This window comes from Antennarius striatus, chromosome 1 (assembly GCF_040054535.1).
Source record: "Antennarius striatus isolate MH-2024 chromosome 1, ASM4005453v1, whole genome shotgun sequence".
Taxonomy (NCBI): domain Eukaryota; kingdom Metazoa; phylum Chordata; class Actinopteri; order Lophiiformes; family Antennariidae; genus Antennarius; species Antennarius striatus.
This window is the reverse complement of record NC_090776.1, coordinates 24,532,781-24,550,342: the sequence shown is the minus strand read 5'-3', so window position 1 is coordinate 24,550,342 and position 17,562 is coordinate 24,532,781. Positions and strand designations below refer to the sequence as shown.

Genomic DNA, 17,562 nt, shown 5'->3' with positions numbered 1-17,562 from the left:
GTCCCTTCCTTGCTTTGTTGTAAGTTTGCAGCTGCTTGGTCAGTCAGCATACCTGCAGGCTTTTTAACTACCTGAGTGTTTTTTCTTGCAAAAGGCACTTAGTTTTTTTTTTCTTTCTGAGAAGCCAGACCTGATTTGGCTTATCGCTTATCGACAGCACCACCTGCACTGCAATCATGTAGAGGAAAGGAGACACCCGAGTCAGGTCAGGGAATGCTCCAGGTATGGGAAAGGGACAAAGTGAGCAGGAGCAGGAGGTAGTTTTGGCTCAGTACCATATTTCAGCAGGGTCTCTTCAGATACCCTTAGAGGTTAGTGGCTTTGAATTGTGCTTTATTCCCACTAAACATTCAGGGTAGATTCTACTGTGATGAAATCTATTAACAAATGTAACATGCAAGAAAATTCAGTTTACGTGTTGAGAATATTTTCATGCATTCCAGAGATTATTGTTACTTCAATACTTCAACTTCACAACAGCATTTTGAAGTTTTCACTGCAGAAGTCAAGCTGTTTGTGAGTTGAACAGAAACTAAAGTGAAACACCAGCTACACAGACACTCATATTTATCATTCATTGGTGGAGACCAAAACAAAATCAAAAAGAGAATGAATGATAAACTTGCCATGCATCAACATCAATAGAATCTACAATTAAAGGCTGTTAGATCATTATTAGACCATTACCTCTGTTAGATCATTTTCTATTATATATTTAATATAGAAAACAAAACCAAAAATGATTTGGCAAAATATTTGGTAACCTTTCACTAGCCAATATCACTGAGTTGTTTTGCTCAAAGAAACCAGAACTCAGGAGGCTATTCTTTGAAGCAAATTGGAATCCAGCAGTCTTTTCAATTTTCAGCACTGAATGTTATTTAAAGCCTGATGGAACATACATTTTTGCATTATTGCACTTTGGGACATAAACTTATATTGTATACCTTTATCACCAGCTGGTGTAATTTCCTGACCTTGTAGAGGTCCCTGTATGTAGAACAAATCTGATAGACAATTTGAAAATATTGCATCATTTTATGAAGAAAATTCAAGCATGCATTAAATTTTAATTTTAAAGGGGAGACACTAGCATCAGGTTAAAATAATGGGTGATTCCTGGCCTTAAATTAATCTCCTGTTCACATGATTTAATCCCTGCTGCCCTCTAATTATCACATTAAATGTTAAATTCTCTTAAGACATGGGATCAATTCATATGCAGAAATATCTTCTATTTTCATTTGTTGTGAAGGCAGGTCCAATTTTGTTCATCAGTGTAAGTTTCCTTTTGGATGTTTATTTTCCAGCCATATATCCTACCTGACACCTTGTGTTGTGAGGTGGTGACCTCTTCAATGTCTGGGTCACTGATGCACCCCAAAATACATTTGGTATTATAATACTCGCTTTTCTTCATGTAAGCCAGTGATTTTGAGGCGTCAGTGTAAATGTTTCTTATTTTACTAAGACATGAATCCATTTGGGCAGTATTGATATGAAGATTACAAATGAATAATTTACCTGTCATGTAGCTTGTGAAAATGTAATGTTTAATTAATTCTAATCCACTGGCAGTCATGTCGGAAGATTATAGGTTTGATATTTTCATACTGTAAGTACATTATAAGAGGCATGAATGTTTAACTTTACGTCGGCCAGCCCATGCTTATAGCAGAGTACAGATTAAGGAACCACTAACGGGATAAAGAGATTTGGGATGCACGTTGCCTCAGGCAGATCCCTTCACTTGAAATGGAAGAAGAATATCTTCTTGTTTTTTATGGACAAGATAGAAGGGGCTTCGTCACAGACAGTGGTATCGGTGATTGCCGATAACACCCCTATAAATAATCTCCAATAATGTCATCCTGGAAGCAACAGCAGCAGATTTAGCATTTAACCATCCTGTTCACCCTGCTGCTGCTTTCAGGCTTGTGATTGGTTTAGCTGCGCATTGCACTGCGGTAGTTTCAGTCCTTTGGCTAAAGGGCAGACAAAGAGACAGAGCCAATTATCTGTGTCTCATCCAGATGCAGCACACAGTAGACATTTATTGTAAAGCTTCGACGTGATGCGGCCTTTTCACAGGGGCCACAATAGACCTGAGATTATTCACATTTTACTGATAGCACTGTCATTGTCACTGATATTAAGATATTGCAAGGAGTGTGAAATATCTGTGCAACCAACCTGCACGACAAAGCAATTGTTTTGCAGTTACACTTCACTAGTCTTGATAAGGAGTGCCTGATAAGGAAAAACAGACTTAATGCACATTGACTGATAGGAAGTACTTTTCCCCCTTTGCTTTAAACAGTCAGTCAGGTTGGCTTTTGTTCCTTGATTTTTACTGTGGAGTCATTAAGGCATGAGCAGTTGATCACGCTGGGAGTACACCCACTGGAGTGGCCTGCTTTTATGTTAAAGTGGCTGAATAAACAGTCCTTTAATGGTAACCAACATCTTTTATTGAGTTAAATGTAATTATGAGTGAAATAGCAACTACATACAGGAAATGTAGTTTTTAATTCAAAACTTAGCCAATCAAACCACTTTGCTGGAACTGTGATTTGATAGGCTAACTGTAAAGGACACTTAGTTTTGTCAGTTTCGTTTGATTACATTTTTGGTTTAAAATTTGACATATGTGAATAAACTCCTGTTGACATTGTTGATAAATATGTTTCATTTATTTATTTATGTATGTATTTATTTATTTATTTATTTGAATGCCTGTATCCCTGGCTTACCAAAGTAGTGCTTTATTTCATTTTCATGCAGGTCACTTTGAAATTGCTACTTGTCATTTTCTGAAAAATGAAATATGATTAGAGTAATAATGCCTAGAGACTGAGATAGCACAATGCACCAACATGGCAAAGGGACATGTTCTCCTTTCATCACATAACGGAAATTATTTCAGCTGATTTGATCTCTTTCTATTAGCATAATATGTGTTGTTCAGCAGCACGGGTTAGCACTTGTCATTGGTACAGCATTGTACTTTATTCTAATAATTAAGGGCCAAAGCCACCTGTTGAAGGCGCTTCATTTGTTGTGATTGCCTGATTGTCTTTAACAATGGTAATGTGGTTTGGGTGAGAATGTGGACATAGTGAAGACGTTAATAATGTCAAAGCCACGTAACAGACTCTGCACATGATGGAGTGATTCATTTCCCATTAGCAAGGCCTGATTCCACATGGCTTACTTCTTGCATAACGCCTCAGCCCACGTCTGTGCCGCCACGCCACTCCAACTGACACCTCTTAACCAAACACGCCAAATGGAAGAGACAGAATCCCTCTCTCCTCATCAGTATTCACTGGGAAGCAAGGGCATCACCCTGGCCCTGCTTCTCATGTAGAACAACAAAGACAGCATTTGTACTGATCTAATATGGTTGCTTAAGAAGAAATAGGTTTGCACATCAGAGCAAATTGTGCCTTGTGAGCTGTAATGGTGATTCGAGTGAGAGAGGAGATGTGCTGTTTTAATTTGTGGCATGTCATAGAAATGTGGGCAATTTTATTGCTGGGCAATGCTTTATGTATAGTTTAGTAGATTCACCATCTTGGATTTGTGCCCTGTGATGCACTGGTGATGCGTACCCCGCCTCTAACCATCAAAGCCCGTGACCTGCATCTTGTCTTCAAGAAAATGGTTGGACAGATGGACAAATGGACGGATGGATGGATGGATGGATGGATGGATGGATGGATGGATGGACGGACAGACGGATGGATGTGTAGAGCTGAAAGTGCCCAGTTTTGGACAAGACAGTGTATTGCATCCAGATCGTTTGAAGATTAGATTTGATGGTCTTAGAACAACCCAATGGCCAGACTCTTTAATTCTAATGCAAGTCCTGATTGGTATTCTGAGGAAAACTTGTGAACCTAAATCTCACTCACTACTGAATATTGTGTGAGTTGAAAACCAAGAAAAGCAGAAGTACATAAATTTCATATATCGAATTACTAAAACTGTTTGTCATAAAGAAGTGTATTAGTGCAGGCTGCTCTTGCTCATAGAAATAAATGAATTAAGGAAATTAGTTTTCAGGGTATTTTGGTATTATTCTTTGATCAAAGCTGTTTCACCGATGTATCGATGCATTGTGAAAACAGAAATACCTTTATCCACCTCTTTTATCTTTTATGTATGCGTTTTACCCAAGGAGGTATAGGATAAAAATCTGATCAGGAATAAGAGGCAATAAATATCTTAGATTTAAAATGGGAGTATTGGACAGCTGGTAAGACAACAAAATTGCAAAATTTCTACAGTCCAGTTAGTGATGAAATTCACAACCCAACATGCGCAGTGGGGGACTGAGAGACCCATCTGCCTCTCATGAGGGCCCACAGTAAAATGACATTTTTTTTAGCACTGGTATGGGGCCTGGTGATAATTGCTTCCTACACAAGATGGATCAGAATGTGCATACAGTAATATTGGTGGTCTAGGCTGCATGACAGCACATTTAGCTCAGGATAGTGATGATAGTTTAAACTAAATGCGTAGAATGTAAATTTATATCTAGCAGGGCTCCCCCTTCGTTCTGCTGTGTACTGAAGCAGGAGTACAGCGTATCAGCATTGTGCTCTGCTCTCTGAGGGCCTGCCCTGCTTTATACCTCTGAAAATAGAAGAATAAGGAGGCCTGCTTGAAATAGACTTGTATCACATCCTGCTATATGTCAGCTTTAAGAGGCGCAGGATGTGCTTGATGTTTGGAACATTGTCAAGGTTCAAATGATGGACAAGGCTGACAGGCGTAATGACGTGTAAATTACAAAAGTGCTTTGGCATTGCAATGTTCTCCCTGGTGGCGAAAGAGCGAGCTCATTTCATAAACACAATGATCACTAAAATATTCATGACAAACAAGAAAATGGGTTTGGAGGCCTTCCTCCCCCAGGACCATTACATTCCATAGGTTAATTAAGTTAACAAATGTCTTATACAATCATATTTCTACCATACTGATTATAGGTTCAGTCCTCTACATGTGCTCAGGTAAATACAGGTCAAAGACAGGAGTTACAATGGTATGTGGTGACGACAATTTGTATTGAGCCACATTGTTTGTAGGAAGCAACGATAAATTGCAGTAGTAAAATACAAATAAAAGCCAACAAGTGAGATCAGACAAGGTGAGAAGACTTACAGCTCTGAGAGTTGGAGGTGCTGAAAGAGCTGCCATGACAGCGTGGTGAGAGGATTCTTCGACAGGTTTCTGTGGAGGGAAGACAAACAAAGGGAAAAATTCAAGCACCAGTCTCTTCCTGATGTCATTCTGTTCACTTTTTTTGTAAAATTTCCTCATTTACAAGATTCTTTTCTGAATTCAGATTTCCAACTAACAAATATTTCTGTGGGTCTTTTTGACATTCTGTTGCATTATCTTTGATGTGGAAATTTCAATCTTTCCATTTTCAAAACCCACATCTTTATCCTCTTACATCTGCAGTAGGATCTGTGTCCTTAGGGATTACACAAGTACCATCAGTAAAATGAAATGAAATGCATTAAAATAAAAACAGCACAGAGCGCTCTCGCGCATTTGTGCATCACACTCATCACCTCATCACTGATTTTTGTAGGATGCGACGTGATACCGTATGCACATTCTATTGGCTGACGGCATGCGGAAGTGCGCCCGTTGCGTGAGTCTCGGACTTATGTGAGACACAAAAGTGCTTTAAACAGTCAATAAGAGTGTGGGAAAAGGTAATGCAGGCAGAAGGTGGTTTAATAGCAGTATGGGGAGCGTTCATAAACCTTTAAATTACAGTAAATAATAAGATAAATAGTTCTCTGTTCATTTGCGGAATTCGTTAATCGCATGTGGTTCCTGGAACGCATTACCCGCAAAGAACGAGGGCGCACTCGAATATCAAGTACGGAAGTTGGGGACCAGACACGCAGGCCTGCAGTGATGGCTGAAAATAGGGCAGGGTATTATTGACAACGTAAGGGAAACAGGCCCGGCTGTGTGGAGCTTCAGGGCAAACACAACTCAATAAAAGAAAGTCCACCGCTTTAAAGTCAAATAATTCAATTGACTTAAGGGACCGCACCGGCTCAGGATGCTAAATTCAATAAAACATAACCAGAATGGAAAAAGTGATATGATCAGAACTTTGAATAAATTTGAACATCAGGCATCTGTCTGTAGGGTGATTGGGATTTCAAACAATTCTGAAAGAGAATTAATAGAGCAATTTGTCTTTAAGTCTACAATTAAATACTAATATAAATCCGTGCAGTGTCCATGTACTGAAAATTTAAAGTAATATTTGATCTGTTAGTTGTATTTAATGGTTTGAAGGTTTTATTTGAACATTAAGATTCTTTTAAATGTAACCACAGCAATAAAAAGCATATAGTATCTATGAGAGCAGCAAGGTTAATTATGTAAAGTGAAATGAGAAGTGCATAATATAGAGTATGACAAAAGAGACACTTTGTGAAAATATATATATAATAAACCGTAGGACAAAAATATTCAAATTCTCTATGGGTCAAGGCACATCCTTATGAAATAGAGCAAGATTAATACACATGCATGTATTAAAACCTTCCATATCAGTTCATTGCTGATTAAATTCATTTTGACAAATGCTTAATACTAGGTTAATTTGTATGGAAAACCTATTAGACACTATTGTAACGAAGTGTCGTCATGGCAACAGGGAACTAAGGCTATTGCAGGTCTTTCCTATTTCCTGTGAGATTACACACGCACACAAGTGGACATACAAGCACACACGCAAACACACATCTTAAGGAACACATGGGTATACAGATGTGACCCTGCGAGTGCTGTATGCATAATTTTACTCAAAAACAGCTTAAATGATGTCACCTTCAAATGCCTGAATACGGAGCATAATTGGGAATATGTAAAGATATTGCATGGAATTTCACCTCCCATAAAAAACCTGTGGTCCCAAAGGGACTGTAGTGTACACAGATAGAATACATTTAGGGGGAGAGAGGCAGAAGAGGAGACAGAGAGAGAGAGATAAAGAGATATGAAGAGAGAGTGGGTGAGAAAACAGCAATTCATCCGGTGATGCACAGCTGGAGTACTTAACACATCACAATTCACACCCCCAAAAAAACACATTTATACCACAATTTTCCAAAAAGACACACATCATGAAAGACCCTAAAATGGACACACATCAGACAGATCCAAATTAATATGCTGTGAAATGCAGAAGCGCAGAAACACAGTGGGAATAATTACTATTGTTTATTTTATTTAACTATTGTTGTTTCTTTTATACCATGTAACGTAACAGGCAAAATTTCTGATTTTTGCACAGAAGCCTTCAATTATAGTGTTTTTGGCTATATCACAAAAAAATCTGAAATATTCTTTTGTGGAAGAAGTCCTAGAATCACATTCATGACTCCTGGAAATACCTCACAAAGGTCCAAAACGTCCTTGGATGTATGGACCAACAGCAGCAGGCCAAATAGCTTCAACTAATATGTAGGACTACATTTATAGTAGAACCATAGCTGTCATTTGTTAATCTGCAAATTAAATATGTTTCCAAATTTATTCAGATATATTAACAAGCTACTTGGAGTTCATTTAGAATACAGAAAACAAGAAATAAAACTAAAGTTACTGCTAACTACTATTATCATGAATATATTTACAGCAACAAATATCATAAAGCCAAGAAGGAGTTGATTATTTGTCTGTTAGCAAGAGGACACAAAAACATTTAGCCACAATTTCCTAAAACTTTCTGACATAGTTCTGCATGTGTCAGAGAAAAATCATATGAATTCTGAAGTGGACTTAGATGCAAGCGCTGATTCAGGATTTAATCTTTAACCTTAAAAGTTTCACTTTTTTTTCCAGTTTGTTAAACCATCTGGTAGAATTTGGTGGAAATTGATAAAAGGTTGAGCATGTCGCAAGAAAGAACTAATTGGTGTGGATCGGGAACAGTACGTTTTCAAAACATTTTTGTTAAGTATACATAAATTGCACAACATGTCTCCATGAAACTGATGAAGAAGTTGCAGAGGTTAAGTTCCATTATTAGATATAATTTGAGGTTAGCTAAATAACAGGAAGGTAAAACTACATATTTTTCCATTCATGCATGGAGATTTTAGAAGACATGGCAAACAGGCAAACAAGTTATGCTTGCTGCTGCCATTGTGGTATCTTTAAGATGCACCTGTAATCTATAGTCTACTTAATGCAAAAATTATGAGTATTCACTGTACCCCTCAGTACAGAATTTAGCCAATTTACAAAAAAAACACAAAATATTTATTTAATTTCACAAAAATATGATGTGCCCTCCTCAGGTTTGGGGGAGAGGAGAGGAGAGGAGAGGAGAGGAGAGGAGAGGAGAGGAGAGGAGAGGAGAGGAGAGGAGAGGAGAAGAGAGGAGAGGAGAGGAAGTGTTCTGCTTTCAAAGGTCATCCTTCGCATCTCAACCAGAAATGTCAGCGAAAATTGGATTGAGGGGGGTAAATTAAAAAATAAATACATAAATAAATCAGCAAATAGCCCATCAAAGTGGACTGAATGACAAAAGACGGGAGGTGGAAGGCCAATTGCTTCAAAGAAGGCAAGCAATGATTATTAAATTAAGAAATTAGCAGTGCACAAAATTAATCTGTGTACTGTAGAAACCACAACTCTTTTTTCAGCCATGAAGACAATATACATACATAAATACCCACACAAACACAGACACAGAAACACACACATACTGTACACACACACACACACACACACACACACACACACACACACACACACACACACACACACACACACACACACACACACACACACACACACACACACACACACACACACACACACACACACACAGACAAACATACATCTCCACTCCTCTATACTCCTCCTTTGAATAAAGAATCAAAAATATTTGATTCGCATTAAACTTTCATTATGCCGGGGTAAAAGATATGCGTTAGTAAAACGGTTATATGTAGCTGCTTATATTTGTCAGCGTCGTCTACCATGCCAGAGGGTGACAAAGTGAATTCGAAGCTGGACCTGGATGTTTGCTCCTCTGCAGAGGAGGTGCAACTCATCCTCTCTTCCTCTTTAATAATTCTTTTTGGCTCAGATGCCGTTAACCCTCCCAGGGTTTGGTTACTTGAGAGGGTTGACTAATTAGTGCAGCATCGCTGGTAGCTACTGTCTGAGCAAGGAGCTCTGCTGATTGACATTCAAGGCCACGCAGAAGAGAATCAGACAGCTACTGAGGGACGTGTCACATCAGAACAGCAGTATGGACGGTGCAAAATCTAGTCATCATCTGTCATGCTGATGATAATCTGCTAGTTTTTGCTGCAGAAGTTCAAATTAATTGCCCCTCTTTATTGTTATTTTTTAAGCAATGTTGTTTTTTTCACTTCTGAATAGGTTTTCTTTCACGTCAAATGCCTCCCAACCCTTTTGTGAGTATAGCTGATTGACTCTTAACTGCAAAAACATAGCTTTTAAAAAATGTCTGTTGGCTGTCAATCATTCAAGAAAGTTGTTTTCTTCAGTTCCAAAAAGATGACATTTTGGAGACGGAATGTTTGACTGGTAAAGCAGCCATGGGAAGTTTTTTTAAAAGCTGATGCAACATTACAGTGATTCAGGCTGCAGACATTACAGATGTAATACAAAGACAATGCTGGGTCTCTGCTTGTGATTGTATTTGCTATACCGATTACCTCACGATGTTTTGTGTGGTCATAAAAGATCCAAATTTTTATCATTATTTCTCATTTGGAGAAGGGATGTTTCTTCATAAGGGCGGCACGGTGGCGGAGTGGTTAGCGCTGCTGCCACACAACACGGCGGACCCGGGTTCGAGTCCCGCTCTGTGCGGAGTTCGCATGCTCTCCCCGTGTCTGCGTGGGCTCTCTCCGGGTTCTCCGGCTTCCTCCCACCTCCAAAAGCATGCGCTTCAGGTTGATTGGCCGGTCCCAAATTGACCATAGAAGTGAGTGTGTGAGTGAATGATTTGTTTGTTTCTATGTGGCTCCGCGGTGCACTGGCGTCATGCCCGGAGTGTCCCCCGCCTCACGCCCTGAGACTGCCAGGATAGGCACTGGCTACTCCGCGACCTGCGTTAGCGGATTAAGCGGATTTGGAAAATGAATGAATGAATGAATGTTTCTTCATAATATATACATACTCCCCCTTAGTTGTGGGGATGTTCACATGCACATATTGCAATCCAAGATAAGCCCATAGTTGGAAACAAGAAGTCAACTCCAGAATGAAAGATCTAAGTATAAATAAAGACACGAGTCTTTGCATCTGTGCCCTCCTGCATAGGTCTGCCTGATGATGCTCAGAGCTTATTTAATGCTTCTCATCCCAACCAATGTTAATGTGCATAGCATGGTCCACTGGTCCAATGCACCATCTTCTCTTTAGATGAAGCCTAATGCATGTATCCTGACAGAATGCAGATAGTCATATTCAACGTATACAGGCATGCATACTAAACCATGCCCGAAATATGCTGTCACAGGCTGAAAGTGCTCATTTGAAATGTCTCAGCCTTCATAGTTTCAGTCCATTCTTTCCCAATAGCAGCTTTCTTCCAAATAAAAACCATGACATATATAAATCGAATTATATTATAAAATAAAAATAACACATTAATAAAAAGTTTCAACAAACCTAAAGCAAGTCGAGTTGATTCTTTTCTGCTCATCTCGACTTTTAATGAGACAACTAGTGACATTTCTTATATTACTTTAAAGACAAACACAACCTCCAGAACACTGGATAACACAGCTGTCCCCTGTATTTACTGTAGCTATAAGAACATTCATTGAATTTCTCTGTAGATTTTGAAACCCTAAGACTTGCAGGCTTTTCACCAGGGATGGCATGTAGTATAAACATAAGTCTCCTCTCGCAATTTTTTAAACTCTTCCATTGAATTTGTTACAATATCATATTTCTTGGTTTCCTTTGAAAAGCAAATACAAACAGACACTGCAGACATGAATCCAGTGGTGCCGTTTCCTCCCACCACAACTTACAGATGATGTTTTCAGTATTGTACTAAGATCCAATATTATCAGATGAATACGTACTCTAAATATATACTGTGATAGTCAAGCATTATTTTGTGGTGATCACTCTTCTCAGTAGACTCAACAGATGCAAAAATAAAGGTCAGTTCCTTCATTCAAGTAAGTCTCATGTTATGTACTGGTTTTCCTCCTTAGGTTTGCTCAATCTCGTACATTTGGAAATAACAAGTATAAAAACATGGCATTAACCCTATTTAGGGAGATACACTGTTCTATCAACATGGCATGAATCCACCATGAAGACAACCTGTACGGTTTCTCAGAATGAGAATACATACCTTTTTTTTGATTCGTGGATGTATTTCAGCTCCTGTATAGGCTCTATATATTGTCAAGGGAGTTAGAATGAAGTGATTTGATACTGACACATCATAGGATGGGTGAGATCAGTAAATAGTGTTGTAGGTATAGTGTAGAATAATTTATTAAAGACAGCCAAGGAGAAACTTCAAACAAAAATAGCTTCATTAATATTATTCGCCTCATTGCTTCATCCTCCATAGGTAAGGCGCTTGGGAGGAAAGACAAAAACAAAGGCTTTTTTAATCTTAGAGAAAAAATCTGGCCGTGGTTAAATATATGTTTGCATGTGTTGTGATAATGTGAAAGGAAAATCTGCTTTGAAATCAGTTTATTCCTTCTCCTCCACACCTTGTGAGGTTAGGCATAAAACAATAGCAACCATAGTAACCCTCTGTTGTTAATTGGAGCAACTGCATGAACTGGTTGCAACTTGAAAAATGTGTTTGTTTACCTAAATTTGACCAATAAAGAATTTGGTTAAACCATGTTGCTTCACCCAAAAGATTACTGTACTCTGTTGAGCTATGATGAAGTCACATCACTGGAGACAGAGCTGAGTGACCAACTGACCAATGCTGCTGTCTCTAAAGTCACACTGCAGAACAGTGGAACATCTTTATCCTTCACTGTTTGAGATGAATTTGTCCTCAGCACAAGAACCACTGTAAACTGCCATAATGTGAAACATAGCATTAATAATGGGGTATAATATTTTCTGGTTTAATTCCAGAAACACCTGCAAATTATGTGAAAAAATTACTTTTAATAACCACCTAATCGTGTGCTTTTAATAACCACCTAATAACCACCGCATGCGTGTGATTGATAGACCCACACAAACTACAGTGTGCCTTCTTAATTTCCCTTCGGGGATTATAACGGTGTATAAAATAAATAAATAAAAAATTAATCCTGCCTTTCCAGTATTCTTTTCATAATTAGCAATAACAGCACCAAGGAATTTGTCTCTGTGAGGTGGCATTGTTTGGCTGATTTCAATCTCTTAACCACAGTACAAGCAAACCTCAGTTTTCAAACGCTTTGGACTTCGAACAACTCGGAATTCGACCAAAAAAATCACAAATTTTCTGTCTTGGAAGTCGAACAAAACTTGGAAGTCGACAGGAAACAAATGTAGTAACATCCATCCTCCTCTTCCTCTCCCTCTCCAACATTCACATATGCCAACTGCTCACCACCACAAAGGTAAAAATTTGTATCTCTATTGTCCTTATGCTTTAACTGTAATGTGCTTTTAATTGTAGTTTACTGTACCCAATATTTTTTCACTTTAATTTGCGTCCCATTGCCTATGGTACGAGTTGCGATCACATAAACTTCTGTCCAAAAGACGACGGTAACTTGTACCGGAATCTGAGTGGTGATGATAAGCGAACAAAATAAGTTTTTCTCTTCATTATTTAACCGGAGCCCGCTACGCTCACCTGAACACACAATTGAACACTGGCACATTACGCATGTCGCACTCAACAGATTATATTTACATGCAACCACTTCCGGGCACAACAGGAAGTCCCAAAATAATAGCGTCACAGGATCATACTTGACACTTTCTCGTGTTTGCTTCTTTCTTTTACATTTCTTTGATGTTTCCTTACTATACAATTTTATTCATAAATGACATTATGAAATAACATATAGTATGTGGATACAGCGGAGGAAAATGAATGGATATTATGTTGAAAGAAGGTAGTTTTCTAGCGTCTTGGAACGGATTAAATCCATTTGCATTATTTGTAATGGGAAAAATGTATTTGGAATTAGAACAAATTGGTATTCGAACAGCCTTCCGAAACGAATGGTGGTTGGAAACTGAGATTTGCCTGTATTGTGTTTTCTCTGCATTAGCCGATAGCCATTCTCCAGCAGTCGGGGTGTTCTCGATGGTTTCTGCCTGGTAAAGGAAGTTTTTTCCTCACTACTGTTTACTCCTAAAGAATTATGTTGGGTTTCTGTAAATAGGCTTGAGAGACTTGTAAAGACTAGCTCTATATGTAAAGTGCCATGACTTCTGTTATGATTTGGCGCTATATAAATTTGATTTGATTTCTTAGATAAATGAAAAAACAAGAAATTTTTATGACCATGAAAGGAATGTTTATGAGCATGAAAGGAATGACACCTCACACACAAGTTAGTTTTAACTGAAGCTTTTTACTTGAGTTAGTATGATTATGTTTTAGGTTTCAGTAAGTGAAATTCGCCCCTACATTAGGTATCTGTTTCAGTTGTCAGCATTTTTAATTCAAGATAAATAAAATGAACAGTCATACATCACCACTGATGATTATAGAGAGAGAGAGATGTGACACAGGAGAACAAAGCCACAATTCTGATTATTTACCAGATTGGGATAGATATATTTATACAGACTTAAGAGATATAATAAAAAAATGATTCCAGCCTAATGAAACAAGCAGAGACAACTTGCCACCAGGCGGATAGAACTTGGCATAGATAGATTCAAACCACTTACTTATAATTTTGACTGTACTTGTTAATTAGAGAAATGATATGTGAAAACATTCAAACTGAATAACACAATCATTTATTTGTTGTGGGGGGAAAACAGTGGGAAGACAAGTGGTAGTGGGATTTTTAGTGGACCTTTCTGGTACTTAACCTGAGCTCAGGGCTCCCATGGAGAAAAATGTGTTGCTTGTTCAGCTTAAAGTACACAATGCCAGCCTGTTCTGGCCTGCTGCTTTATGAAACGCCTCTCGCTGAAATCGATAAAATGTTAGAGTTGATTAAAACACCAATAAACACACTGGGGAGTATTTTTTCTTCAAACGAGTGCAAGAAAAATTTTCAACCATTTTCCTGGCCTTGATTTGTTTTTTCAAGGCAGCAATTCTGTCAACAAAGCATGATTACAGGTAACTGCATTTCATATTTATTTGTTTTCAATATTTTAGAACATCAGTGTCTCTAATCAAAAGTTGGAGACCTGAGGTAATAATTAACCGCAGGATTCAGCTCAGAAAACTTTTTTTTCAAACACTATGTTCTTCCAATAACTTCATTCCTGAATAATAAAATAAAAAACGAAATGAAATAAAAGGTATAGGTTCACGATTGCAGTCAAGGGAAGAAATGCAAGCAGGCTGTGCATTTTTGACACATGTCCCCAAATCATGACTCTGTAAATCCCCTGCTGTGAGCCCAACCAGCCGAGTGCATTTAGTCATAATCTTGAGGTTTCAGATAAGTATTTGAGGCCTTCACCCCAGGCAGACCTGTATCCAAATCCACTACTGACTGAAGCAGACAGCCAGACCAGAGTGCAACACTGGGCTTTGGCTGTGCCCATTTCCCTGACTCAAGGAGCAGATAAAATATTGCTTCACTTAATTAAAAATTTCTACTAGATCACAGGCATAGCCATTTGGGGGTTTTTGGGGGGGTTTTTTTATCTGTTTTTGCCGCAATAATTGTTTTCCAACAATAAAAAAAAAGACAACAGCCTTGGGAGCTGCAAGAAAACAGCCATAAATCTTGAGAGCACTGAATGATTGTGCAAATAAAGTTCTCATTATCTAGATGTGGATCACACTTTTAACTACCTACTTTATGAAAACTTCAAACCTACGGACTAAATTATTCAGAAGTTTTTCATTTCCTTGACTTTGACATCAGTGTACTGGATGTTTTATTGATCAACTACAGTATTGTGCAACTATGGCTGTATAATATTAAAAAAACCCATGTATTATCTTAATTGTGTGGATGAACTACATCCCCTAGTGATGGAAGATATATTGAGTTTGCATCTTTAACAAAATGTAACACACGGTAAAATAATTGTCACAAGTAACAACATTAACTTCACAGCCATGCCAGCAGCTTTGTAAGGCTTTTTACACAACAGTGCTTCCAAAAAAATGCGTATCATATCATGCTCACCCACATTTGGTGATCAGGCTAACATATTGATGTTCAGCAGATTATCAAACAAACATAGTAGAATATGCTAACACATTTTTGTATTAGTACAAAATGGAGGTTGTAATAAATGTTCAGGTTTGCTGGTATTTGATATGAGTTGGCATCACATCCAGGATGAATTAATGTAGAGCCACAAAATGTACCACATTTTTCCTCTGAAATGCAGAGAATCTGATAATCATTGAGAAATTTTTAATATCACTGTAAAGTATATAAAAATGCTGCTCAATTGCATCCCATTTGTTGAGTAACTTCCAGGATCACTGATTATGGTACACTGATATACACATAAATAGGTGCAAGATGATCCACTTTAGTCCAGGTGAAATATAAGTCTTGCTTTGACAACTAGACAAAACATGTTAGGATTATTGTCCACTTTAAGAATGAAATCACCAATATATCAATACATCTACATGACTGCTATCATGTTAATGCCACACCCATGTAACGCTTTGCGACAGACCGTACTCCCAGCATTTTCTAGTAATGGATAAGGTTTCGCTGATTTCAGAAAAAGCCTAACCTTGTTGACTGAAGTGCATCTTAACCTCTCAGTGCGATTCTCAGAACACAGTGAGCGTATTGGTTACCGTGGAAACCAAAGCTCTAGGTTCTAGGAGACAACACACCAATTACTGCTTGGCAAACAATGACAGGCATTATAAAAAATGAGATGCAACATATCACATAAAGAGATGAATAATCAAACTTGGTGTTCTTAACACAGCCGGTTTTCAATATTACACCATTACTAAAGTGCCCTAAAGCCTATATTTGTCTTTTAAGGTATTTGCACAATCCACCATTCCTGTGTGATGCCTAAACAGCTTGTTAATTACATGTAACTTGCAAGAGAGTTTCACTGACAATATAAAACGTGAAGACTGAAGTGACATAACAATCTGATCCATGAGAAAAGGAGACCGTTCCACTCCTTCCTGTTTGCATTAAAAGGAAAAAAAGAAAAATAAAAGAAGGTTTCTCCTTGACAGATCAAACATGCTGTCCTCAAGGACGCTCAACTTTCCAATTCCTCACTCACTAACACAAAAACAATGCTAATTTATGGAAATGAAGGTAAGGTTGTGGAGAACGAAAATTTTACTGTCTAAGCATCTTCACATAATGTGATGACCTGTCACTCACATTTGGTCAGCTCTTGCTTCGATATAACATGTAGATGTATGGGTAGGCATCAGGACAAGAAGCTCAACATGTAAGGTCACTAATGGATGACAGATACGACAATGACAATATGACTGATTGCTCTGGTGTAGAGAGGCAAAAGTGACCTGATTCTTTTTGTATCCGTCTCTATATCCTCCAAAACTGTGTGTCATATCTGAGATAATGGCTTTGTAAAGTGTGTTATACTGCATTTAATTATAATCAATTCATTGTTATTGTAAGATTATGCAGAGAGTAGACAGACAAAGAAACTGTTCGGAAATATATCAAGCTAAAATTGAATCCATTGATTAAGTAGTGTTTCACTAGCTGTAGGTGAAATAAACAGTTCTGTTATATCATAAATGCATAAAGAATGAGCCAACTATTATGGCTTTACTAGTATCTACATCACTGTGCCCCCCATCACTTGTAAACTTAAACATATTAAATGGGGCAATAAATAAATATGAATAATTAATGAATATTAATTAATATTAATATTAATATTAATATTAATATTAATATTAATATTAATATTAATATTAATATTAATATTAATATTAAATATATATATATATATCCCCAACTATATATTTGAATAAGTTCACGTGAAAACCTCACAGTGTCACGCTTTTAACTCCACACACTACCTGTCAATCAAGCGCCAAACCAATCACGGCACATCTAACAGAAGGGATCACGAGAAAAAAAAGAGCTCAAAACATTGTGGGATTACATCGGGGAATTAAATAAACAGTTGTCACCACAAAAAATACTTTATTTGCTGTTTTATGTTCATTGACATATAATGCAAACACATTGTACACAAGAAAACATGTTTTCATGTGTACAGCTTTGGCCAGCGTCTACCAGGAAGTTTGTGCCGCTAGCCGAGTTAGAGTTGGTCTTCCCATTTGTCCATGTCTCTCAGTTACAGAGCTTTTTTGTCTTCGTCAAACATAGCGTTTTATATTCTTTGATTGTGACG

At 37.8% G+C, this 17,562-nt stretch overlaps 1 protein-coding gene across 1 annotated transcript in view; it reads right to left on the bottom strand.

Moving 5' to 3' along the window:
* ntrk3b (neurotrophic tyrosine kinase, receptor, type 3b) overlaps window positions 1–17,562 on the bottom strand; it is a 159,214-nt gene that overhangs the window by 89,478 nt on the left and 52,174 nt on the right. The window contains exon 4 of the mRNA XM_068314385.1: window positions 5,176–5,244. Within this exon, the coding sequence (XP_068170486.1) occupies window positions 5,176–5,244 (69 nt within the window). The remainder of the gene's footprint in view (window positions 1–5,175; window positions 5,245–17,562) is intronic.